This window comes from Brienomyrus brachyistius, unplaced genomic scaffold (genome assembly GCF_023856365.1).
Source record: "Brienomyrus brachyistius isolate T26 unplaced genomic scaffold, BBRACH_0.4 scaffold113, whole genome shotgun sequence".
NCBI classification, from domain to species: domain Eukaryota; kingdom Metazoa; phylum Chordata; class Actinopteri; order Osteoglossiformes; family Mormyridae; genus Brienomyrus; species Brienomyrus brachyistius.
Genome location: NW_026042388.1, coordinates 95067 through 120608, shown reverse-complemented (window position 1 = coordinate 120608; position 25542 = coordinate 95067). Strand labels below are relative to the sequence as shown.

At 43.2% G+C, this 25542-nt stretch overlaps 1 protein-coding gene across 2 annotated transcripts in view; it reads left to right on the top strand.

The window, feature by feature from the left end:
• Nucleotides 1-25542, top strand: part of cnih3 (cornichon family AMPA receptor auxiliary protein 3) — a 35369-nt gene that overhangs the window by 4643 nt on the left and 5184 nt on the right. The window contains exons 1-4 of one of the 2 annotated variants that reach the window (XM_049004638.1): nt 5621-5714; nt 6185-6253; nt 9490-9537; nt 25395-25507. In XM_049004638.1, the coding sequence (XP_048860595.1) occupies nt 5637-5714; nt 6185-6253; nt 9490-9537; nt 25395-25507 (308 nt within the window). In that variant the 5' untranslated portion in view covers nt 5621-5636. Of the gene's footprint in view, nt 1-5620; nt 5715-6184; nt 6254-9489; nt 9538-25394; nt 25508-25542 lie in introns of those variants that run through there. The other variant, XM_049004637.1, reaches the window with a different exon arrangement.

Sequence of the window (25542 nt, the reverse complement as noted above, 5' to 3'; positions counted from 1 at the left end):
CCCCGAGGAACGGATTGAGAAGCACTGACATATAAACATACACAACAGCACATATAGTGGCAGAAACACAATTATTTGTGGTAAGCTACACTTAATCTAGGTGAAATAGTGAAAGTGATTAGTTGTCATTGTTGACACACAGCAGCCCAAAAACTTAAAACTGTCCTCTGCATTTAACCCCTATGTGACATAGTAGGGGGCAGCTAATTCAGCGCTCAGGGAGTACTGCTTGCGGGCGGTACCTTGCTCAGGGTACCTCAGTGGTACTTCGCTGGTCAGGGATTCAAGCCAGCAATCTTTCAATTGCAACGCTTCCCTAACCATTAGGGAATTTAAATAGTGAAACTGGGAGGAATCCCTTTATTTCATTGACTTTAGTTCCAAAATTAATTGCCCAGTAGCTGAAGGATCTATCCACAGCAGATTCTTAGAGTGTGTTTTTGAGAGCAGATGTTAATCAGCTTTTTTTTGATACATGTGGAGCTTATCAGAGAGGAAAATACTGGTCCATCCTGATGTTAACGCAAAGCCACAGATGATAAAGTAGAGCTGATAGCATAATATTTTGCTTTTTTTCTGGAGAACTGTGAACGGCTACTATAGGAAATGTGGCAATCTAATCACTGGTAAATTAATTAATTAACCTTTTTATTAGTAAGATGTCATCTCGATTTTGACATATTTCTGCACTGTAGGAATTTTGCCATGACTAAGACGATAAGGTGAGATGGTAAAGGACAGGTCTGTGCTGAGTTTTGAGCTGACTTTGCTGAACCAAAGTTTAAGTCTGCAGAGTTAAGAGCTGACGACAAAACATTTCTATCCAAGCTTTTACCTCTAACTGAACTTCGTTTTTTCTTTTTTATTTTTTTATATATAATATTTAGAGACAGTTCATTTTCACTTTTTTTTATTTCAGTGAAGCAACTTGTTTTGGGGACTATGTTCAGAATTTTTTTAGGTGTTATTGAAAGGATATCAGCCATCAGCATATGAATGAATATTACCGTTTGAATATGCTGCTTCATTGGCCGTTGTGATCCGGTGTTCCCCAATCAGTGAACCAAAACTGGCTATTCAGCTAAAGGAGGGGAGGGGCTAATCAGCAAGGAAACCACAGACGGATGCTATAAAGTGATTTCATTAGTTTTCCTATTATGTATATTATGTATAAAGTTGATGCGAATTCAAGTTGCTTGTGCTAATACAGTTTTTTTAAAAACCTGGCTTTTGGTTTGTGAAACTAAGCCAAACAGCACAGGTAAATTGAAAAAGGCTAGGTGATGTCTAGAGTTATGGGAGAACTCACTGGTAAAGCAAAACCATTGTTATTGCATGGAAAGTATAATCAGGTTACCTTAATTTCCTTTGCCACTGAAAATATCACAAGAGACCCAAAGAGCAGGCTTAGACTCTAAGGAAAAAACAGGGTCTGAATGCATAAGGCATTCGACAATTTACTATGTAGCAAGGTCAGATAAAAATGTTTAAAATTATTATTTTATATTCAAAAGGAAGTATCGTTTTTAAACTTAAAACCAAATTTTTTTTTTTTACTAATATTCAATTACTTTGTACTGGTAATCTAAATTCAGACATGTTTATACAATTTTTATGAGATTTCATTGAACTGTAAGTTAAGTCCATCTGTGTTGATCTGGAATCCATCTGCGTGCAGTTGCGTGAGTGTATTAGTATAACTGACCATGTGAAGCCTTAAAACCAAACAAGCTGATAAGCCAGTAAACAGAACACTATAATAACTGTAGCATAGCCGGATAAACTTTAAATTAGCGGAAGGGCCAGTCTAGGTATGTAAGTTTGGTCTTTATCAAGGCAAAACTGGCACAAGGAGAGCAACCAAAGAAGGCTGGTCTTACTGAAATCCTTAAAGAATGGTATCAAAGAGGATCTCCTTCACCCCGAACTTTCTCCAATCTCATATGTACTGCACCCTCCAAAACATTTTTTGACCCGGAATCCGAATGGGTACAGTCCTGTCTTCAACATTCAGCTTGTATGCCTTTCACTGTGGTCTGAACCTCTGCATCACTTTTCTGGAAACTGTGCATGTACCATTAGTTAGCTGGTAGTGAGTAACTAAGTTGCGAACAGCACAAACAATGCGGAGGTTTGATCTCCCACAGTGAAAGAACATCTGGAATTGCATTGCATTGAGCCCACCTTTTCGAAACTTAGAAGTCAAACTTCATAGTCTAATAGGCCATCTTCCCAGAGCTTCGGATGGGTAAGCACCCCTAGCAAAAGCAGGGTGGTCTGTGAACACTTCAAATTTCTTGTCGTCTAACAATGGTCTACACTTTTCCATAGCCTAAATAATCATGCTCTGAAACTGAATAATTCTCTTCTGCTTCAGTGACTGAAAGGCAAAGGCAGTAGACCATTCGTGCCCCTGAACCTCCTGGGTAGACCCTGCCTGTAGGGCGGCATTCCTGACATTAGTCTGAACTTTGAATGGTTGCTGGAAGTCAAGAATAAGAAGAGCAGGAACATTGGAGAGTAGCTCCTTCATGTCCTCAAACGTCCTCTGGAACTCTGAAGTTCAAACCCATGGAGCGCCTCTTTTCTGCATGGTGTTCAATGGTGTGAGATGTCATCCAGCTCTTCTGGGAATCTCCCTACGTCTTTCAGTGGATGGGATTTTGGCAAAGACAGTGCAGCCGCCAATCTGCTGCATTCAACCTCAATGCCATCTGTCGAAACCACATGTCCTGAAAATGATGCTCTGTGTTGAGCTCACAGGAAACGCGGCCCGTTGTCCGAGTAGCACAATCCCTACTGCTAAGTCCGGTGAGGTAGCCTTGTGTTATGGAGTTGCTTTTCAGCAGAAGTTGCCTGGTGCCCTGAAGAGCAATACAGATGGCACACGATTCAAGCAGATCCTGGAGGAAAACCTTCAGCTGGCAAGAGATCTGTGTTTTGGGTGAAGATCCATATTCCAGTAAATACATGGCAAACACTTCAAAGCAACGGTCCACAAACCAGAAAGTTGGCATTCTGGAATTGCCAAGATAAAAATCTCGGACTTTAATCCCATTGTAAATCTTTTGTGTGATCTGAACATCGCTGTCAACTAAAACTAGCAAATTTTAAGCAATTTTAAGCAATTCCAGTTTAATCAAATCAATCAAAAATACATGTTCTTCAACTTAAAAATTCAGGCTCAGAAGCATGACTGCCCATGTGCAAAGTATTGACTTGGGGGGTGATTACATTTATAAATAAGATTTAAAATATTCTATGTGTGGCATTTTTCAGCTAATGGTGAGACATTATTTCCATATTTTTCATGCTTTCAAAATGCGTTTAAAGTCACAAAAATGAAGCCAAGAACCAAATGTAATTAATTTCCCAGTCTCAGCCAGATACAGAGAAGGTCCCGAGGGTCTGCCAACTCCTCACATCCAATTCGAGGTCTGCTCCCATCCACCAAGCAGCAGGTATGTGATCCCAGACGAGTCCCCAAATTTCTGTGGACGTTTAAAAAATACCTGAACTGCAGAAAATCACTAAGAGAAGAGAAGGAAGAGAAACCCAGAGCATTAATAAAAAAAAATCTTTGATTGATTCTGAGATTGGTGTCTCAATCCGTCATGATTCAGCGTTATCCTTATAATTATTTGATTATGTCTGGTTAATCAGGAAATCACATTTCATTGGTTAGTCTGCGAGCAATGTGACACACCCTCAGCAGAATACTCTCCAACATGCACATTCTGATTGGTTCCTGCTTCTCAGCTGTCAGCTCAGCGTCTGCCACATCGCAATGTTTCAGAAGCCACGGTTGTTCTTTTCCTGCGAGTTCCTCATAATCAGCTAGTTCCCCTTTCCATGGTGCGATCGCCGGTACATTCATCAGAACCGTTCTCCAACCTTGGACAGACAATACTTGCTATAGCAGCCATTGCCACCTGCTCTGGATCAACGTACCCCAATGCCACTAAAACACTTGTGCTTCCCTGTCCCCACCAGCATTATAACACTGAGCAAATGCCAAGCTAAATGATTAAGCGGAGTACATAGAATGAATGTCAAAAATAAATGCAATCTAGCCTATTAACAGAAGAACCACCCCTAAACCACTAAAACTACTGAAACACATGAAAATCGCTCTACTACTGTAATTAATATAAAACTGCACAACCTCCATTAAGGATCACAACACTTTTAAAAAGATTTTCTACCATGCTCTGATCCTGCTTTCTGAATTTTACCTCGCTTTGGATAAAAGTGCATGTAAATCGAATTATTTCTGCATTATATCATTTGCTGGCGTATCTCAAAAAGAAGAAGCATTTGAGTCGTAAAAAAACTAGGCTACATGCCTGTATTAATAATTCATTAGTTCTCCTTTTATTTTTTATGGCTTTCCTGTAGTGCAAAGCCAGGCACAGATTTTATGATGTTTATTTTATGTGTATGACGGAAATGCTTTTGTCCAAAGCAATGGGGTTGGCGTACAAGTGATGTTATTACTGCGCCAGGCGAGATTTTAACAAACAACCTTCTAGACGTAGACACCACACCCACAGAAATAGGTCATGAACTGGACGGGTCCCGGCCCACAAGTGGGACAGGCAGAGCATGCAAGATACATTTCCGAAGGCTGCAGGAAGGAGATGAGAAGGACAGCAGCTTCCTCAAAAGAGAGAATGGTCAAAAAGGCTCCTTCTCAGTCACTGCGGAAGAGGCAAAGTGTTGTGGAGTTGATGTTCAGATGAAACGAGAAGCGTCGCGCCCTGTTCATGGTCCTACTTTATTAGAGTTAAAACTTCTAAATCATTAACGTGTTTCTCTGTGTAACACGACCTTTTAATTTGCCTGCAGCTGAAGCCTATTGGAAGCCGTACATTCCGCATGTACAGCAGCTGCTGCCAGTGGGCTGTGAGAGCGTTTGGGATGACATCTAACGCAGCCGTGCGACATGCAATCTGGGCAGATAATGGCAGGTCGAATGGAGGAAGCGTCGAGGATGAAGGGGGGGGGGGGGGGGGGGGGGGGGGACACTGACTCGACAGGAGAAGCTGACAGAAACGTAGATTTGGTTTCTGTACGGAGGGAAAAAATATTTCGTCGTGATTATTTGAATTTACTAGTCTATGGGCATGGAATTTTTGTAATCAATTTTTGTTTTTAGATGGAAATTTTGTAAAAGATTCAACGTTCTCTTACTTCTAATAGTTTTATTAATTTAACTACTTACTTACCTACTTGCATACCAATACAACCATGATGGCCGCAGATCACCATGCTGGTCGCATTTATCCGTAACAATGTAATTAGTGCAACAATGCCAGCTGGGTTCCATTAACTGGAGCTTCTGTTGACAGGAGCTTGTGATCAGTCATGTCGACTGTAAACAGCTTCACCAGTCCATCCGAACCACCCCCCCCCCCCCCCCCCCCCCCCCCCAAGCTCACAGTAGCTTGGAAAATAACTTAGCGAAGCCTAGAGCCTGCAGACATATTAAGTGGCATTTAGTAAGCGCCACTAGTTCCATCATAAACACTGGATTTGAAATGTGTGGAAGTAAAAATGCCATAACCCAGCGTGAGGAATAGCTTTGGTGGACAGATCCATGTTACACGGATGAGGATTTGATTAGGGTTTTGGAAATGGAACCAACAAAAAAAATTTGGAACTTTTGTTACTGGTATTTACTGGAAGTCAGTGGGAAAGGGGAAGAACCAAAGGTATGGTACCTGGTGCAGTGGAAAAGCACCCAGTGATAATCGGGTTATGTGATTCACAGGTTGTATCTGTAATTTGAATGTTTACAAACTGCCAGTTCTTTGTATTTCTGCTTGCGGGTTTCTTATGGGGCTCCTGAGAGTGGCAGCTGCAGTCATACACTGTCAGACGGAGCCAATCTCAGCTAAGCCTGAACAGAGGTAGTTCTGCCTCACGGTTGTCTGATACTATCTGTTATGTTTTCTTTCATCTAAAAATCTAAAAATCTTTTGTTTAATTTTAATGATAACAAAAAAATGCAGTTTTTTATCAAAGTCTATTCTCCCTATTGTAATACTATCGTGTTGCTAATAATGGTGCGATTTTCAGATTCATCGAAAAGCAGCTGATTTAATGCTTTAATTCTCTGAGCAGTTAGGGAATCACAAGCACAAAAAAATGACTTAGTCCTCTCCTGTATTCTCCTTTTCAGATAACAGCCTTTGACGAGCTCCAGGAAGACTTTAAGTGTCCCATTGATCAAGGAAATCCACTTCATGCGGTGCGTATGACAAATGCTGAGCCCTCTGTGTTTATTGGATTAAGCAGATGTTCAGAACATGTCCAAATTGCGATGGGGGGGGGTTGGATTTAGCTGTCTCGCTTACCAGGTGAGATTCCCCCAAATGTTTGAGAATGGCTGCACTCACCCACAGCAGTGCTCTGTATTGTTGCTCAGATTAATAGGCAGGCCCAAAGAATCAGGTTTAAATAGAGAGACCTTCCCTCTTAAAGGTACAGGGGGGGTTTCCAATTCTGTCCGTCCCATTTCTTCCATGGTCAAGTGGGTTTCCTGTGGGTTTCATGTAGACATCAATGCCAGGATTCTACACAGCTAGACATTCTAGACCCCTTGATAAAATCTACCCTTTGCCCCCCCCCCTCCCCTCTTGTGTTATATAATCATGTGATTTTATGTATCCAATGGCCCCTGTAAGTCCTGGAAGTGCCTGCAACATGCCAGAGTCCCCATGGCAGTGAATATGTATATCGCTTCTCATTTGTTGCGGAAAGCGAGAGATTTTTTTTTTTCCTTCAACTTAAAACCTTCAGATCCCTGATTGTTCATCTGAGGAACTATCCTCCTGGACCCCCTTCTCCTTTCCCCTAAGTCGCCACTGTCATTTGCTGCCTATTTCCCTCATTTCGCATCAGAGAGGCCACCATAAACATCGGCGAATAAACATGAAAATTAGGCTAATGAATTACAAAGGGCTTTGGCCATCCTTACGAATTCATCTTTTTGTGTTACACATGCTGTTACATACTCACCAGTCTAAGAGCTGTGAATCAGCTCCCAAAGTGTAGAATCACTCTCACTCTTTGGCCAAAGTCAGGTGGCACGAGTGATATTGTTCCCGACGGCTGTCCGGGGGGGGGGGGGTCTCAGCACACGTTCGCCCATGTTATAATGGCCCTGGGCTCACCTCGTCCTCTGCTGCCACATGTGTCCTTTACCTCCGCAGGGCTAAAGCGGCAAACTGTCCACAAGGAAACCGCAGCTCTTGGTCTGTCGTTAGACACAGACCCAGTACCAGTAAAAGTCTGAAATATCTCCAGCTTCACCATTAAAAAGGAACTTAAGTTGTATGACCCGGAATCATTAAAACCTATATGTAAATACTTTTAAATCTATAGAAATGTCGTTTGTTATATTACATGCAGTATAATATACAGCATGTCTGTGTGAAAAGGTTGCAGCATGCTGGCATCCTGCTCCATTGGGGACATTTTTTAGATATTCTTTAATTAGTTACACTTGACTCAATGCCCTTTGGCGCCCCCTGTGTTATAGGTGGACAGAGCACCACCGGGGAAACCCATCTGTGTCCTTCAAACTTTCAAAAGCCGTTGCTGTTTCTACAGGGAGGAAAACCGGATACCTGTGAAAATTAAAATTCACATAATTGCAAACTAGTAAAACAATCTTTGCAAACAATGTGTCTCAGAAGGTGCATTTTTTTACCTAATGAGCAGAGTTAGTGGTTTTGATTGATTTCACATGAAATGTCAGACATTTCATTAATGCTTTTATGCTGTTTCTGTTTTACCTATTGTGAGACAATAGAACAATAGTAATAACATTGATAACTTATTACTGAAAAGGCTGAGCCAGCTGGCTTCCCATTCTAGGGATTATACAAATCAGAAGGACTAGGCAACTATTTGCTGCAAATCGCAAACAGTGCATTAGATCTCGGTAGGCTTTTGTAATTCTTCATACTAATCTCTGATTTTTGTCAAGACCAACAGAGATTCGTGCATGGGTGCGGGTCCAAATCACGGCGCACTTATGTTCACACATAGACCCAAAAGCAGCGTACAAGCAATGTAGATTTTAACTTAGAAAATCCTACCGAACGTAGCTACAGGCTAAACTGGTACCACGTTTACAGTCCAGATCCACTGTACGGTCCGTATGAATCCTGGCCGGGCAGACGTGGCGCTTTGATGACCCGCTCTGGGATGACGTCCAGGTCTCCATGCTGGATTCCAGCTCATTGTACCATTCAGTTTGGGGAAGTCTCCCATTCTGATGGGGTTTCTCCAGTGCTGAATGAAGTGCTTTTTTCAGCCCACCTCTGTCCACTCATTTTATTATTATGCCTATCAAGCCTTTTTCCTCCTGAATCAGCTGGAATCATTGCCAGCTTTCCCTATATAAGAGAACCTGATGTAGGTCAGCACTTATTTCATTGACGCATGTTCTGCTCTGGACTGGGAATTTGTTGATATTATTTTTTCTGCTGTGTGCTGACAGTCAGACGGGTCCAGGAATCGTGCCAGCTAATGTCCCAGAATTATAGACATATGCGGAATGAAATTAGCCATCAAAACATTACGCACAAACCTAGATACAGAATGTTTTACACAACCGCTGATGCAGTACAAGGTTACACGGGGCAGGAGGCAGGGAAGACCCTAGACGGGATGTGGGAAACACAGCATGGAAAGATCATGTCAACACATACGGATCTTGGGAGCAGAACCCTAACCCACAACTGCTGGGATTATAAAATGGATACTATATCCGTAATGACATGGTGAACTGTAGGGTATATTTTAACGTTCTTTACTCTTCAGTCTCGTAAAAAAAGCCAAGGGGTTTCCTTCTGCTGATTCGCAACAGCATCCTAATGCAGACCTGCTGCAGTAACTTTCCTGGGCTGCACATCTGCCTACTTTTATATTACTCGGGGTCTGTTTGATCATTACTTTTCTGTTCTCATCGAAGATTATATGTAGATAACCTGCAGTGTCTCTCCCACAGGACTCTATAGCTGAATGTTTGATATTAAATCAATTATAGTGGATTAGGGTGAAATTCTCAAAAAAAAAAAATAAACGTGTTCAGTTGATAGAGGAATGTTCTGAGGTGTAATCATGGGAGAGCTGAGCTTCCAAACCCATCCGTGTCTATCTTGCCCCTCCCCCACCCCTCACAAAAATTCACCACACTGTCTGATACATGGTGTTTATTTTCACCTCCCCACTTCCTTGCTCTCACCTCAAAATTTACCACAGTGCGAAAATACTGAAAATATGTAAGCAACAACTGAGGAATGCACATCGACTGGGTAATATCTGCTCCCAGCCCCGTAGGTAGCTTGAGATATTCTGCCACTGGCCGTGCTGGGCCAGATGAGGTTATTGGGTTCCTGGGGAAGGTTCTGCTTGTGACTTTTATACCTTCATGTTCTTGACCCTTCACTCTTTTTCACTGCCTCACCCCTGCAGCGAGAGAGGCTCCGCAACATCGAGAGGATCTGCTTCCTGCTGCGGAAGGTAATGCTGCAGCCAGGCTTGGGCCGACCCTCCTGCACACCCTCACCAGCGGCACACGCTGTTTCATCCATCATTAGCAGCATCAGGTTTGCATTGCATTCCTCAGGGACTTGTACACGCAGATTAGATCACAAATATTATTAGCAACACAAAATAATGACAGTGCCCAAAACATGTGTCGCTGTTGTCACAGTAGTTATTATCAATTTCACATTGTTATTATTTCCCATTTAAGATTAAATGGGAAACAATCAGTAGAAATTAAATCAATAGAGGTGCCCCACAAGTGTTTTCTTGAACTGGGTGAAATTATACTCATCGACATGCAATGAGATTGCAATGACTGTTTCCTTCAGGATCAATAAAATATCTATCTATCTATCTATCTATCTATCTATCTATCTATCTATCTATCTATCTATCTATCTATCGGTCTGTCTGTCTGTCTGTCTGTCTGTCTGTCTGTCTAGATACCTGAGAATCTGCTTTGATGTAAGCAATGCCAAGTAGTATGATCTATCAAAAATAACAGAATTTTAAATGCCAGATTATGTAATGCAATACTTCCATTTTCACCTTATTTGTCAGCTGATGCATAAGACAAATACTCATGGAGTAAAGTTTATTCGCTTTTTCCTTACTACCTTGCTGAGCTAGACAGACCACATCCCCAAAGTCTCCCATACGCATTTAAAACTTGGTTATTCCAGGAAGATATATAAGAATGTTACAGAATTAATGGGCTTCGCTGTAAGTTTCTAGCTTGTAATTACTTTTTTGTATTCACGTTGGAAGAAGGTGATTCAGACTCTTGCCTATGATGATGAAGATTCATGATGTAGGTTGCCGTGGGATCAGAGGCACAATAACTGGGGCTAAATCGCTTGCCCCAGCCTTGCTGACGTCTGCTCCATAAAAGCACAGACCCGTGTCACCCTTCCTGGCTTTGCGCCATGTGCGGATCCCACATCCCTAACGGCTCATGAACTGACGCCTTGTTCCGCGTTCGTGACGACAGCCGAACGCCCATCTCTCACCGCACGTGGACGCCCACGTGTCTCGAGGGATTTCACCTCGTCGCCGTGAGAGTGTTCAGCCGTTTTATCCAGACGAAGATGTACTTTTTCACACTTATACATTTATGTTTACAATTTCAGAAAGGGAGTGCTTCTGTACCTGTCCTGGGGAAAATTTGGATCGAGCTTTTCGACCCAAATCAGGCTGCCCACACCGCGATGAGTCAGTGATCACTCATCCCGACGTGTCTTTAAAGACCAAGCACACTACATTAAGCTTCAGAAATAGTTACAGCACTATTTTATTTTCAGACTAAATTATTTTTTCTACAATTACAGTCATCTCTCACCATTTCCCTGAGAATAGCATTTAATAAGAAAATTTATGCGAAATCTACAAGAAAAAGAAGTCAGTAGATATAGCCCAGTAATAACCCTGTAAATGGTTAAATCCTATGAAAACTAGTGGTTATTAAATTCCAGATGAGTATTTCAGAAGAGCATGCTTTTGAATTAAAGGGCACAGACACTCAGTGGGTAGCAGTGAGGCTTCGCACCTTCTGGATTGTGGAGATTATTATCACCCCCCGAGAGGAATGTGGGATTGTGAGAGTTTGTATAAGAAAAGTTAGTTGAAGTTGTGAAAATGTGCCGGATTGACAAAACAGACAAAGGCTAAAGGGAAACTGGAAAAGGTGTCATTCCCTTACGCTACGTCTCTGCCAGGTGCATAAATTGCTCATGTTTTGCTATCTGGTCACAGATTGCAGCAGAGGGGCCTTAAATCCTTGCAAGGTGGATGGAGGAAAATTTCTGTTTTTGACCCAAAAGCGAACTGACAGACTCCCCTAAGCCATTCAAATTAACATTAACCGTGGCTGATTCAGTACATCGCAGATCAGCTTTGTTTAAAGAAGCTTCGCAGGACATGGTCACGCGTTGCGTATTTTGCGGTGATATTACAGGTCTTTCTCACCAAACCGCTTCAGCCAGTTATCCTTCCAAAACGGAGAATCCCCAGCCTACTGTGCATGTTTTAAAGATTAAATTCCTGGAACTAGCTGGAGTTGTTATCGCCACCGTTGACATCACAGCAAAACTTTATAAGATTTACAATAGCTATGCATTTTTTTTTTTAATTTCTCGCCGAAATATCCTGAAGGATAAATCCTACTGAAATGATAGGATATTCTTTCAGCTTTGTTTCTGGTTTTCATATTTGCTTTAACTCCAATAATATTCAAAATGTGGCGATTAAACATCACCAAAAGCATCCATCCATTTTGAAGAATTTGTTGTCCTGTTTTGGTTTCTATGATGAAAATCTCTGGATGCGAGACAGAGACCATGGAGGATAGGACAGCCAATCAATGGCAGGCCCATTACACAGATGTGTAGAGAGGCTATGGAACAGGGTTTCTGAACCCGGCCCTCAGGGACCCCCAGACGCTCCACGTTGTTGCTCCCTCCCTGCCAGACAGGGACATTTTTGCTGGGAGGGAGCAAAAACATGGACTGCCGGGGGTCCCAGTGGACCAGACTGAGAAACCCTGATTTAGAGAAACCAATTTACCAAATCCATGTGTCTTTGGACTATGGAAGAATGTGAGAAAAACCCACACAGTCAAGGTGAGCGCATGCAATGTCCTCACACACGGGACTGGATCTGTGACCGCTACCCTGGAAGAACAAGGTGACGACACCCTGAACCAGCACGCCCTCCCCCAGTCTGCCCAGACATTAGGAGAAGGATCCTGTCAGTCTGTCGCCCCAAGCACTTCATGTTCTACCCTTAAGCAAACCAACAAAATTGCAAAATATTTTATTAAGTGGCAGCTTGAATGTTTTCCCGCCGTATCAGTAAATCGACACTAATTATAATCATGTACAATTAATTAAACGTAAAGTTTCCTTTGCTGTTTTTCGACATTTTGTACCTTATTTATTTTTTTGATTGTTTTTGAGACTGACTGTCTCATCCAGTACTGTGAAAAGTCTTAGGGAATCCAAGAAAATGGTGTTTAAATGATCTTCATGTTGGTATAAAACTATGACATTTATGCGCGTGAAAGTGTGTTAGCTTAGCCACTTAAAAACATAGGCACACAGGCCCCCCAGAAATCGATTTACTGCCGACCAGACGCATAGCCAGGTAGTAAAATGACAAGTTCGAAATTTCCTGCATCACCCTTAAAATGGCTATGGGTATGAATCAAACACTACCTGACTTCATACGGCTCATCAATACCTCACTGACTTTTTAAACTAATTAATTCATTGAGTGAGCTGGTTGTGAAATGTAACAGACACTTGGAAAGGCCAGGGTGCCTTTGAGGAGCGATATGGGAACTGAAGCGGTGCTCATCTATCCATCCAGCAAGATATCAGTTATTCTTTGGAGAACAGAAGAAAATCCTTGTTAATTTTATTGTGTAAAACTTCTCCTTTGCCTGCCTCGCACTTTTGCACAGTACTGTAATTTTACCATATTTACTGGGCTCTGTAAGAGGCTAAAACACAGATTAAAGCAAAATAGAAAGATAAAAACAAATAGAATTTGGCTGAACACCACGGATATCTGCACAATGTAGCTTTGCTGTAATTTTCACGTGGGAATCTGGACACCCAGATCTGGATGCTTTCCCTGACTTTGGTGTGAAGGTGCATGCCCCCCCCCCCCCCGCCCCGAGCCTGTCGGTTTAGCTGACTAGAGCAGCCCCCAGCAGATGCCTCGCCTGCCGTGTTCATTCTTCAAACAAGGAGGCACTTTTGATGTCGCTGTACAAAGGTTTCAGTCCTCCTCATCGCTCCATGACCCTCCGTTTAAATCAGACATTTGCGTAGATTTCCAGTCGCAGGAGGCCAATCGGAAGCTGGTTTCTTTGATGGCAAAGGGGATATTAAACCTGCCATTTTCTTTTACGTGGATACGTCCCAGGTGGAAGCAAATTGGGTTTTCAGTTTTATGGTATATTGAATTTCTTTGTATTTTTAATGCGCCTCACCCAAGCGGCGAAGGCTTTGACATCAAAGAGCCGACAGGGACCCATGAAGACGTTCCTATTATTATTTTTATTACTCATCAGGGAACTGAGCCAAAGCAATAGCTTTTATTTATAAGATTTATATGAGTAAGGGGATTATGTTAATGTCTGTTCTTATGAACGTGCATGTGAGCATATGAACCATAATAGCTTTGCATTTGAGTCATTTGCTGCCCACCAGTTGCTACGCTCAGCTGAAAGAGTTATTACTGGATATTTGTTCAGTCTTATTTTTGGGAATAACCCGTATTGCAAGTGACAATATGGCCACACAATTTCTCGCCATTCGCACCCTTTGTTAGATCCTCAGTAGCCCGACGGCACCCCCAACTCTCCCGTGGAGAAAAAATTCTCTCTACGACGAGTTAAAATCTACGTAATCCACATGACCGTTGTTGACCTTGCAAGGTTTCCGGCGGGAGCACGAGTTTCCATGGCAACGCACGCACGCTTGTTTACCACTGTCGTTTTGACGGTTAATTTAGTGCCCTGGTTACTGCCGAAGAAGGGATTTTCTTGAGATTAAAAACTCCGCGACATTAACGGGTGTAATTTCTTAACTTGGATGCCGGCCTGCGAGTTTCCGCGAGCCGCATGTGGTGGTCTGGATGGCTCCTTAGCCTGAGTGCTGATAGCAAGGTCACGGGAATGACACATCGTTAGCATTAGCTATGTGACTTTTTCTGGAGGCAGTACTCATGCCAGCACAGAACAGTTTTCTAAGGAGAATGAGCTGATTTTTTCAGCCACTCTTCTGCGTCTCTCTCTATCTCTCCCTCTTTTACACACATATGATCAGTTGGCAGGAAAAAAAATTGCCAGAAACTGGGGAAAATGTTCAATCGTCGCCTTCAGGGAGGTGACTCTGACTCTGAGCACTGCAGACAGGGCAGAGTGATCCACAGGGACTCAGACAGTTGGGTCTCGGCACCAAGTTGGTGAGAACATCACTTGTAGCCATCAGCACCTTGCCAGAAAAAGTTTGGCAATGTTACCAGGGAATCGCAATTACTGCAGACCAAGAGCCTCGCTGAAAATTAATGATATTCAGCCCTCATTTAAAATGCTGTGCTGGCTATTCAAACAGAAATCTGTACAAATTTAAGCAATTATGAGCATAAGTTTTTAATGGGCTAACCTTTCTCTCTTGTAGCATATTCAGAATCTGTGTTATTCCCTGCCTTGCTCCCATAGCTTCCAGGATAGGCTCTATCATAGGACAAGTGGATAAAGAGGATGGATGGATGGATGGATGGATGAACGGATGGACGGACGGACAGACGGACGGATGGATGGACGGATGGACGGATGGATGGACGAACGGACGGTTGGATGGATGGACGGACGGATGGATGGACGGATGGATGGATGGATGGATGGATGGATGGATGGATGGACAGACGGATGCAGAGTGGCATACTGAGGCAGCCCATAATTTAGGGGTCACACAGCAGCAGAATACAGTGTTTTCTTGCAATTTTGTATAGTATTTATTGTACAATAGTAAGAATTGATAATATTGGGTTTAAAGATAATAATATCTGACTTCAAAGATATGAAGATAAATGATGCTATGGCTAAATCACACCTAATCACTGTCAGGAACTCCCATCAATAATTACTGCATTTGAGCTGTAATCCTCATCTAGGTTGGAGAGTCTGTAAGTATGAGGCACTCAGAGGGCACAGTCATTAGCTGCAGTTTAACGCGAATCCTTCAGTGAAACACAGGCTAGAGGTGACATGCAGTGTCACAGTACTTACCGCTCCGGAAAAAATTAAGAGAGCACTCTACATTTTTTTTAAAATCTAAAATAATCCTGGTTCTGCTGGCAGAAGGCTACACTGAGCAGCAGGCTGCTTCCAGGCTCAGACTTTCTAAGACAGCAGTACACAAGAACAAGGTGAAGCAGGAGACGCTGGGAACAACCAGAAACCAGCTAAGTAGAGGGCAGAAGCGACTTTCTAATGCCAGAGATGACCATCAACTTATCTGGCAGAGCCTCATCAATCGGAGGATGATCTCAAGTGACCTTCAAAAAGAATGGGAAAAATTAAGCGGTGTGAAGTGCACTGCTAGGCCAATTCAAAACAGGCTCTAAGAAGCAGGACTGAAGTCCCATAAAGCAAGGAAGAAGCCCTTCATCGATGAGAAGCAGGGATGAAGATTATACAATTCCTTGGTGAGACCTCACCTAGAATATTGTGTGCAGGTTTGGTCACCATATCTTAAAAAGGACATTGTGGCCTTAGAAAAGGTGCAGCGTAGGGCCACAAAAATGATTCCTGGTCTTAGAGGAATGTCATACGAGGAACGGTTACTTGAGCTAAATCTGTTCAGTCTCAAGCAAAGGAGATTGAGGGGGGACATGATCCAGGTATATAAGATTCTAACAGGTTTGGATGCTGTTCAACCAAATAGTTACTTCAGCATTAGTTTAAATACACAAACTCGTGGCCATAGGTGGAAATTAGCGGGAGAACATTTCAAGCTGGATTTAAGGAAGCACTTCTTTACGCAGCGTGTAGTCAGAGTATGGAATAGCCTTCCTGATAATGTAGTGCAAGCTGAATCCTTGGGTTCCTTTAAATCAGAGCTAGATAAGATTTTAACGACTCTGAGCTATTAGTTTAGTTCTCCCCAAGCGAGCTTGATGGGCCGAATGGCCTCCTCTCGTTTGTATAGTTCTTATGTTCTTATGTTCTTATGTTCTTATGAGCTGTCGATGAGAAGCAGGGATGAGCTGTCGATGAGAAGCAGGGATGAGCTGTCGATGAGAAGCAGGGATGAGCTGTTTTTTTTTCCTGATGAGGACCTTCCACAGAGAAGCAGGTGATGACCTTCATAAGGGGAAGGTGTGGTTTGGACCTAGAGTCACACAGACAGATCATCCTTTGAAGTGTTTAGGCAGGTCTTCCATGGGATCTTTAGCGCCCGTGATTACATTGCACATCTTTAATTGCGACATTAAAATACCGCTTGCTGCCATCTTCTGGTTATCAGCCTTTTGCTCTCATAATACCATTTGCTCAGATCTGAAATGTAATGTGCTTCCCTGTCCCTGCATCACTCTGGTCCTGATGCTGCATATGTCATTTCAGTCACCTTAACATGGCTTTGACAACGTTTCACAAACTGTGATCAAGGCCAGACGTCTTTAGATGAGACAAATTATTACAACTGAGGGAAACAGTAGGAACTCCAGGTTATTTCAAGAAATAAAAGTAATAATAAGTTATTTTATTATACTGTAATGATGGAGGGGCAGGTTAAAGGTCCTGAGGGGTGAAAAGGATCGGAGCTGAGTCGTGTTTTAGAAGGAACAAGAGCTTAGTCACAAAGAGATTAAGGAAGCTGCGAAATGCTCATTGTTCAATGACATTCTGCCCATCACATTTGTAGGTATTAGTCAAATGTGTTTATCATAGTATAAGCCTTCTTTTTAAAACAGGAAATAAAGACAAGAATGTGCATAAACAGAGAGTCTTTATGACGTATTCAGACACATCCTACACTACCATATAACTTTGTTTGTAAAAGCAAAAAATTAGATTTCGATAATTAATATTAAACTAAATTTGACGTCACAACCTCCTCGGGGGTTGTGGGTTTGAATCTCATGCTGGGTCAGTATGTAGAGTTTTCATCTTCTACCCGTGTTTGCATAGTTTCCTCCTATGGTTCAAAACATGTATTGAATTCAAAACCCTTCTCTTAACGTTCAAGGCCATTCCCAACCTGGCACCTCCGTACCTGCATGATCTCCTTCTCATTGCTACCCCCTCCCGCACCCTCAGATCATCTTCTTCTATTCACTTGGCTGTTCCCTCTGCCCCTCAGACCACCATGGGGTATAGAGCCTTCTGTCGCTCTGCTCCACAGCTCTGGAACTCACTCCCACCAGATATCAGAAACTCACTTTCACTTTTTACAAGTGAAATCAACTCACTTTCACTTTTTAAACCTGCCCTCAAAACCCATCTTTTCAAATTAGCATTTTCTCTCCAGTTTTCTATTTAATTATTGTTATTATTATCACAATTATCTCTATGAAACTTGTTTTATTCTATGTTCTCTGTATTTTATGGTTCTATGCTTTATTGTAAGGTCTCATTGGGTGCTAGAAAGGCACCCAAATATGTATTATTGATTGATTGATTGATTGATTGATTGATTGATTGATTGATTGATTGATTGATGAAACCCTCTATTGCTGTTGCAATACAACTTGTCACTAGTCACAAGTACCAGTGAAAAAACTGCCCATCAACCCGACCATACATATACACAAACATCACAGTAGGGGGTAGGCAGGTCAGGAAGACAGGGGCAAACAGAGAGAAGAAAAAGAAACAGAATAACATGAGGAGAGAGGAGGAGAATAAAAAAACATCCCCCAGACTGTACTCCAGTGGGGAGGACATTGTAGGAACCGAAAAAAAACACCTCAGCAACATAAGCACATGGTCAGCACACCTTACAACGTAAAAAGGTACGACTAGCAACAGGTGAGGGAAATGGGGAGGTGGAGGTAGTCCAGCATGGACAATATTATTATTATTATTATGTTTAGGTTAATTTGTGACTCTAAACTGTACATAGCTGGTGTCTGTCCTGTGATGGACATACCGTTCAAGTCCCCTGCATCCAGCCCTGGGGTAGAGAGCAGCTAGAATAAGTTCCAGGTTCACTATAACCCTGCACTTTATGGAGTGTATGATGGATGGATGGATGGATGGATGGATGGATGGATGGATGGATGGATGGATGGATGGATAGTACAATGTATTAGCAATGATACTTTTACCGAGTCGCTCAAAATAGCCTGAAGATACCCAGTCAGCAGAGTGATCTGCAGCATTTCAGAAAGTTGTCTCTGTGAACTTTGTTGATTAGGTAGTGAATTTCCCGCAGAGACGCGACCGTGGTGTTTTCAGAGGAAGCCGGCGATCAAAGTAATTGAAAATCACAAATCAAGGGCAGGTTTTGGAATGTACAGAAGTAACCTGTGATAAAAAATAAAAAAAAAAACGTAGTTGCCAAGAAATAGACAGTGCATCACAGCACCCAGACCCTGCCTAGATCGAGTCATCCTGCTTAAGCAAGCAGCCCAGCAGGGATTAAACTACAAGCTTTAAAAGTGTGTTCAGTGACTAAGATGAAAAAGAGCCCAGCAAGGAGGAGAAAATGCCAGTCTCAGATAACTAGGACAATCAGACCCCATATGTCAGAGTGGCAAAACAGTAAAGCCATTACTAAGCTTGCGATAAATCAGCTCTGTCTTGCAAAAGGTGTTATGGTCACGTAGAACCTCGCTTGTAATGTACAATCCATAAATCCCGAGCAGCTACACCGGGTTTGAGTAAGCCTGCCAGGGAAAAAATATGCCAAGCTGAACTGCAAACCTGATAGTCCAAAATAAAAACTGTCAATGGGGTCTCCGTCAGGCGTCTGTAAATTTTCAGAATCGGAGGTATTTCTCGTTTCATTGCGTCTCCTGCAACACTTACATTTTTAACAGATATATGTACATGATTCCTCAAAAATGAGATCATTAGCGGGGCTTGGATGCTTTCGCAAGGTGTAGGGTGTACGTACCGCGACTGAAAGTGAAACATCTTCTCATCTAGTATTAATTGCCCTCGTTAAGACGCCATGTTTCAGTAACACGGTAGGAGGCACATTAATTTGCTATTATGTGCCAGAAGAGTTAGTGCCTTTTAAAAAGAAGCTACGTGCCATTTTTCACCACTTTAATTGGAGCCGAGAAAAGGCCCTTCTGATCTCCAACAACAGGGAGAGGGCTGCTGCTAAAATTAGCCAGACGTCAGGATTGTTCAGCAGTGCCGGCTGGGCGGAGAGCAGCCGATGTGTGATTGTACTTGCAGCCAAGGTACCGTTTCACTCAGAGCTGCTCCCGAGCTAAAGATGCACTTAATGATGCACTCAACCCGCTCGATGAAATGCGCTAATGCTAATTGAAAGGGAACAAGGCAGAAGGCAGGACCGCAGATGGAAACTGGATCTCGGCTGATGTTGTCGTCGAGGTCTGATTTTAACGAGGCACGTCGCTGAAAGTGATTGTCTTCCTGGCATGATAACCAAGTTCCCACCTGCCGCTACACGAGTTACTATTGAATTAGCACCAAACTGCAGTTTGCGTTCAGGACACAGTAGTGAATAGTTCAGGAATATTTTTTTCCTGTGTTTTCACAAAAGTCAATATCCCAATGCTTAGCAACACAAAATATGTCTAAAATGAGTAAAATGACTGACTGTTAGACTAGTCATCTTGGTAGGTTGAGCAGATAATCCATGTCAGAGAGAATACTTTAAACTAGTACAGGATTTGGAGAGTACCATTTGAATTAAAAACACTTGGATTTCAGCGCTAATGTTCTTGGTCAGCGCTAATGCTGATTGGTCAGTCTCCTATAATCATGCATGTGTCACTAATGTGTCACAGCTGAATGAGTCTTTCATTCAAGGAAACAAACCAGTCAAAGCACAAGAACGGAACTTAGTAAAACCTGAATTATTTCAAAGTGTCCCTATGACATGGATTATCTGGTCACCCTACCTGTTAACCAGTCATTTGTTAGTCAAGCTTTATTGACATGATTAAATATCATTAAGGATGCTGCATTCATTAATATCTCCTGCCATTTAAGGACAATTTGGATCTGCATCAAAATTGTCCGTGAAGTTGAGATGGTAGGTATTATTTAAAGGGGCTTTTAACTGGACTGTTAAACTAAGCGGGTTTACTGGAGTGCAGACTCTCCCTTTAGTCCAGTGAGTATAAACCGCTGTCCGCTCGCTCTGATGCAGACCCATACATTGAGATTTTAGTGGGGCACCCTGATAATGTGACAGTATCTTCTCATTAAAGTGCCAAATTGATGATCGACCCAATTAAACGGAGAGGGATGTCATGCAGTAGTACGAAGCTTCTTGTACATTTCCATTCGTCCCGGCTGTCAGAGTCATTCCAGATGATCTGGTTTGTCATTGTGCTGTTGTGTCTCAGGAGACACCAGCCCCTGTTTTACCTACTTTTCTCATATTCAGCAACAGTGCTGATGTTGGGGATGGAAAATGAATCAGGACTAATGTGTCCGCAAAATAAAGGGGCCCTTATGAATAGTTAATAGAGCCAGACTGAGCCAGGGAAGAACAGCGAGAGTCGCCGTGCGACTTTCATTCTGCTCCAGCATTCAGGGAAACCACAAGCCCAGAGCCACAGAACTGCATCTCGAAGGATGCTAATTAAATGTCCATGGTTACAGTTCCAGATTTTACATAAAGTCAGAGGAATCGTCAATTTTGTCCTAGCCTGAGTCGGAGACTGTTGGTCCAGTTGTCGACTGGGGGTTATCGGCAGTAACAATAAAAGCTGGTGACCGGGGTGGGGGAGTTTTTTAAATTCAATTAAACAAGGTTATTTGGGGCCCCTTTTAGTGGAAGCCCCTCGACTTCAGCCAGCATTAGAGCCCCAGGTCCAAGGACGTCAGCACACTCATAAAAAAGGCTAAAAATGTGTACCTTTGTTTGTCACTGGGGCTGTACCTTCAAGGGTTTGTTAGTTGCGCCCTTAGCTATACTTACTTGTACCTTTTAAGGTACAGAAATGGACTCAGAACATTGGGGGTATATTATTGTTATTTGTACCTTGGGAAGTTGGCAATGAGGGTGCAGCCCCAGTAACAAGCAAAGGTACAAATTTATAGCCTTTTTTCTGAGAGTGTAGCCCCACAGCACATTCCATGTCAGTGTCTGCAAGCTTAAATCCATTTCAAGTATCCTTTGCTCCCAGTTTTAAAGCCCTCAGCTATTTGTTTCCCAGACTTTCTTGGGCACCATATTTCACTAGGAACGGAGGGAACAGAGGATCAGAGCCGATAAACACCAGAGTGCAGGTTCGCCGAGCCTTTCAGCATCTGTTCCTCAAAGATCCACCAGCGCATTGCTGTCTCCCCCGAATGGAACATCTAAAAAGTATATAATTAAAGTGGCATTAATTGGTGGCTGCCGTAAGAGGACTGTGGTGTGTGGGGGGGGGAGGAGCGCTGAGAGGGTAATTAGCCCCGGCCTCGGAGGAGGGGGCACGCTCAGCGGAGCGCGTGCTTCATGGAACCGGAGCTCTTGTTGGGAGTTACATCATGAGAGGTCTCTCCACGAGTGCTTGGAAAGAGCTATAACACTCATAATCACTCAGGAAAAAGCCCGTGCTGATAGCCTTCCTCTAATGTCCCTAATGTCTCTAATGTTTCCTGGCCGTGGCATGTTTGGCCAGTAACCTTCTTGTGATGTTCTGGTCTCTTGACCTGCAATGGGCTTTGACAATGCATGAGTGAATACCAAACGGTGTTTCCCAATCCGGTTGTTGGGGACCCACAGATGGTCCATGTATTTGCTTCCTCCTGAGCAAAAACGTGTACTCTCTATGGGTCCCCAACAACTGGATTGGGAGAAAAATGTTGACTCGTTAGCAGAGAACTGGGAAGGAGCAAAAATGTGGATTGTCGGTGGATCCCCGAGGAATGGATTGGGAGCAAAAATGCTGACTGTCTAGCAGGGAGCATAAACGTGGACTGTCTGTGGTTCCTCTAGGACCAGGTTGGGAAACACTGATATACTGTACAGTAAAGACTTATTTTTTTAGTTCTGTTCAACCATGTAACTAGTAATGTGGATACAAGCATAGAGAAACTGCCATTAATTTCTGTACCCCTTGAGGTACCCAGGGAGGTTTTTTTACTTTTATATTTCAGTCACATGCAGGCTTTCACAGATATTAATGAGCGCTGTTCTATGTTAGCATTTCGGAGTTACTTATAAGGGAATTTCACACAGCCAGCAGCACGTACGGGAGGTTAGGGGTGAGATTCATATCATGAGGGACTTTGCTATTTGTTGACCTTGTTGGTTTTGGTGTGCGGTATTCATCCGGAAGTAATCGTTCATTTTCTTAGAAGGACCGATTCAGTGCAGGGTTGAGGTGAGCATGAAGTCTGTCCTTAGAAGAGCAGGGTATAGCTGCCCATCTGAGAGCACAGGCAGTCATGCAGAGCAAGTCGGAGACACCTGAGCACATGTCATAATCTGTGCAAAGTAGCCACAGTCCATGGGAACCCGACACACACACAGAGCTGCGGTAGGAAGGGCGTTGGGAGGCGTCAAGGCACAGTTCACACTTAGTACTGACTGAGACATTACGTTGACCATTTAACCTGAATTTCTTCATAATTCAGTTTTCAACCATCATATACAATATATGAAATATTTTGAAGAACTTTCTTCCATTTCCCTCTCTACCAAGTAACTTGATAGGCAAATTTTTCTGCAGCATATCAGGGAGGCAGAGATGCTCCGTGACGTGAGGACACAGCGGACACCGACGCGGGAGCTGAAAGCACAGTGTCATTCTGGCCCATTTGCTGTGATTTCCCAAAAATGAGGGCAGTGAGGGGACAGCCAGACGCGTTTAATAGCAATGTGTTACTGGCTCCATCACCACGCATGTCCTCATCGTGTTTTCCAAACCATGCATTTGCCCTTTTAACTATGCCTTTTCCCTGTAGATGCTCACAGAATTTCTGTCCAGTGCTACCGACCCTCTATGATTTCCATCAAGACTGTGGACTCCTGAATTAGCGGTGGGGGTTTGGGGGAGGCATTAAAGGCCAACTTTGGAACCAGGTTTAAAGTCTATTTACAGTTTTATAGATCTTTATTTCCGACACTCAGCCACTGATTTTCCTGTCACTTGCTGCTGTGAGACGTGTCAGTGAAGCGTGTTCGGCGCATGTTAAATAATGCATGGGTGCATGTCGCACATTGCATAAAAATGCAGGAACTCGGTGGACTGAGGTGTCGGTAAGGCAAAAAAAAAAAAACGCTTACGGTTGGGAGGATAAATTATTTCCAAAACACTTAGCATTGTGGGTAAAGGCAGACTAATATAATATACATAAATATATATATACGTAAACAAACTCATATAGCAGCCTACCTTTTACGGCACTATATTGCTCTATCTGTCCGTCTTACATAATCGCTTATCTGGTGCAGGGCTGTGACGAGTCAGGTGCTTATCCCAGGAATCACAGAGCACTAGGCAGTGGGATCCCCCGAATGGGGCCCAGTGCATCACAGGGTACACACACAGCGGCCATTTTGGAGCACCTAATTCGCTTCACCACATGCTCGTGGACTTCAGGAGGTCCGGAGTACCCAGAGGTAACCAACGCAAGCAAGGGCAGAACATCGCTGCTGCGACGTAGCTCTGTGCAGGACAGTATTGATCATTTCTCATCTGGGCACATGGGCTGGCTGAGTCACGGTGCTCAGTGCCACGAGCTCGTGCAGTGTGTCCCTGTTCGCTGTCCTCCCACTTCGCCAGCTATGCTGAATGAAGCCACAGAGGAGTTGACAGGAACACTAAGCAGCTCTAGTCAGGCCTGACAGGGGCCTTGCAGCCTGCGCCCGGCCTCACCTCATTATTTATGCCTCACGGTTGTTTTCTTACAGTTACCACCACAGAGGCAGTCAGCCTGTGAAGGCAGAGAAGGTAGAATCTACTCTGTGTCTGAGATTAAATTATGAAACATGAGTAACTTTGAAATAACTCATTGCTACAGTTTTATTGTCATTCAAAAGCACATTCTCTCTCTTTGGGAAAAATCACTATTGTAATACTGTAAAACACATTATCTTCTTACTTCCTCAATTGTTTTAGCCACTGTGCTTTCGATAAACAGAATTAGTTGTGAGAGAAGTTATCCAGTAACAAAACGGTACAAAAACTATGTGTCCGTATTGCATCTCTAAAGACAAACTGTGAATGAGGACTAGAATTATGCTCTGCGTATTTTTATATCCGCCTTATTTTTCCTGCAAATTATAACTAGAAAGTGTCATGGAAAGTCAAGTCCCTGTGAGTATTTTATGTCTGTACTAATGTAAATAAAAACATGTTTAATTATTTGTATGGCGTTGGCGTTGAATTGGGGCTCTTTCCTTGCATTAATAATGCCGTTGCATAAATTAACACAAACTAGTAACACATGTGGGCGGCATGGGGGTGCAGTGGTTAGCACATTAACCTCACGGCTCGGGAGAGCAAGTCCGCGGCCCAGCTCCATATGTGTGGGGTATGTGTGTGCTCCCTGTGTCATCGTGGGGTTTCCTCCGGGTGCTTCGCTTTCCCCCCACAGTCCAAAGACATGCATGAATTGGAGCTGCCAAATTACACACAGGTGTGAATGTGTGAGTGAATGGTGTGTGAGTGTGCCCTGCGATGGGTTGGCGCCCCATCCTGGGTTATTCCCTGCCTTGTGCCTGTAGCTTCTGGGACAGACTCTGGGCCCTGCATGGAACAAGCAGGTGTGGAAAATGAATGTACGGATAGTAACACATCTAAGTATATAGTGTTTAAATTTTAAATAATGATTCATTTACATTTTGCTATAATCCTTCCTGGGATTTATGCTCTTACATTTACTCCCCGGGCCCTAGAGATCTGGCCTCCATGGAATAACTCAGATTTACTCTCTCGAGATGTGAACCTGTCATTTCAAGTCAATCCCTAGAGGAAATATGCAATGAGTAATACACACTGGCTTATTTTTGTACCGCAACAACGCAACATAAATCTCTGGGCCAGGCCAGCCGTGTCCGTCTTTACGGATGGATGAGTAGCAGATGTGAGGTTATGTGTCTGTTCACGTTAGAGGAATGGGGGAGGCTGTAGCGAAGCCGTTTGCTAACTCTGTTTCTGCTTCTTCCCGCCAGCTCGTCCTGCCTGAGTACTCCATTCACGGGCTGTTCTGCATCATGTTCCTGTGCGCACAGGAATGGCTGACAGTGGGCCTCAATATCCCTCTGCTCTTCTACAACACGTGGAGGTAGGCGACCACAGCTGCTCCGGTTGTCGCCTGCC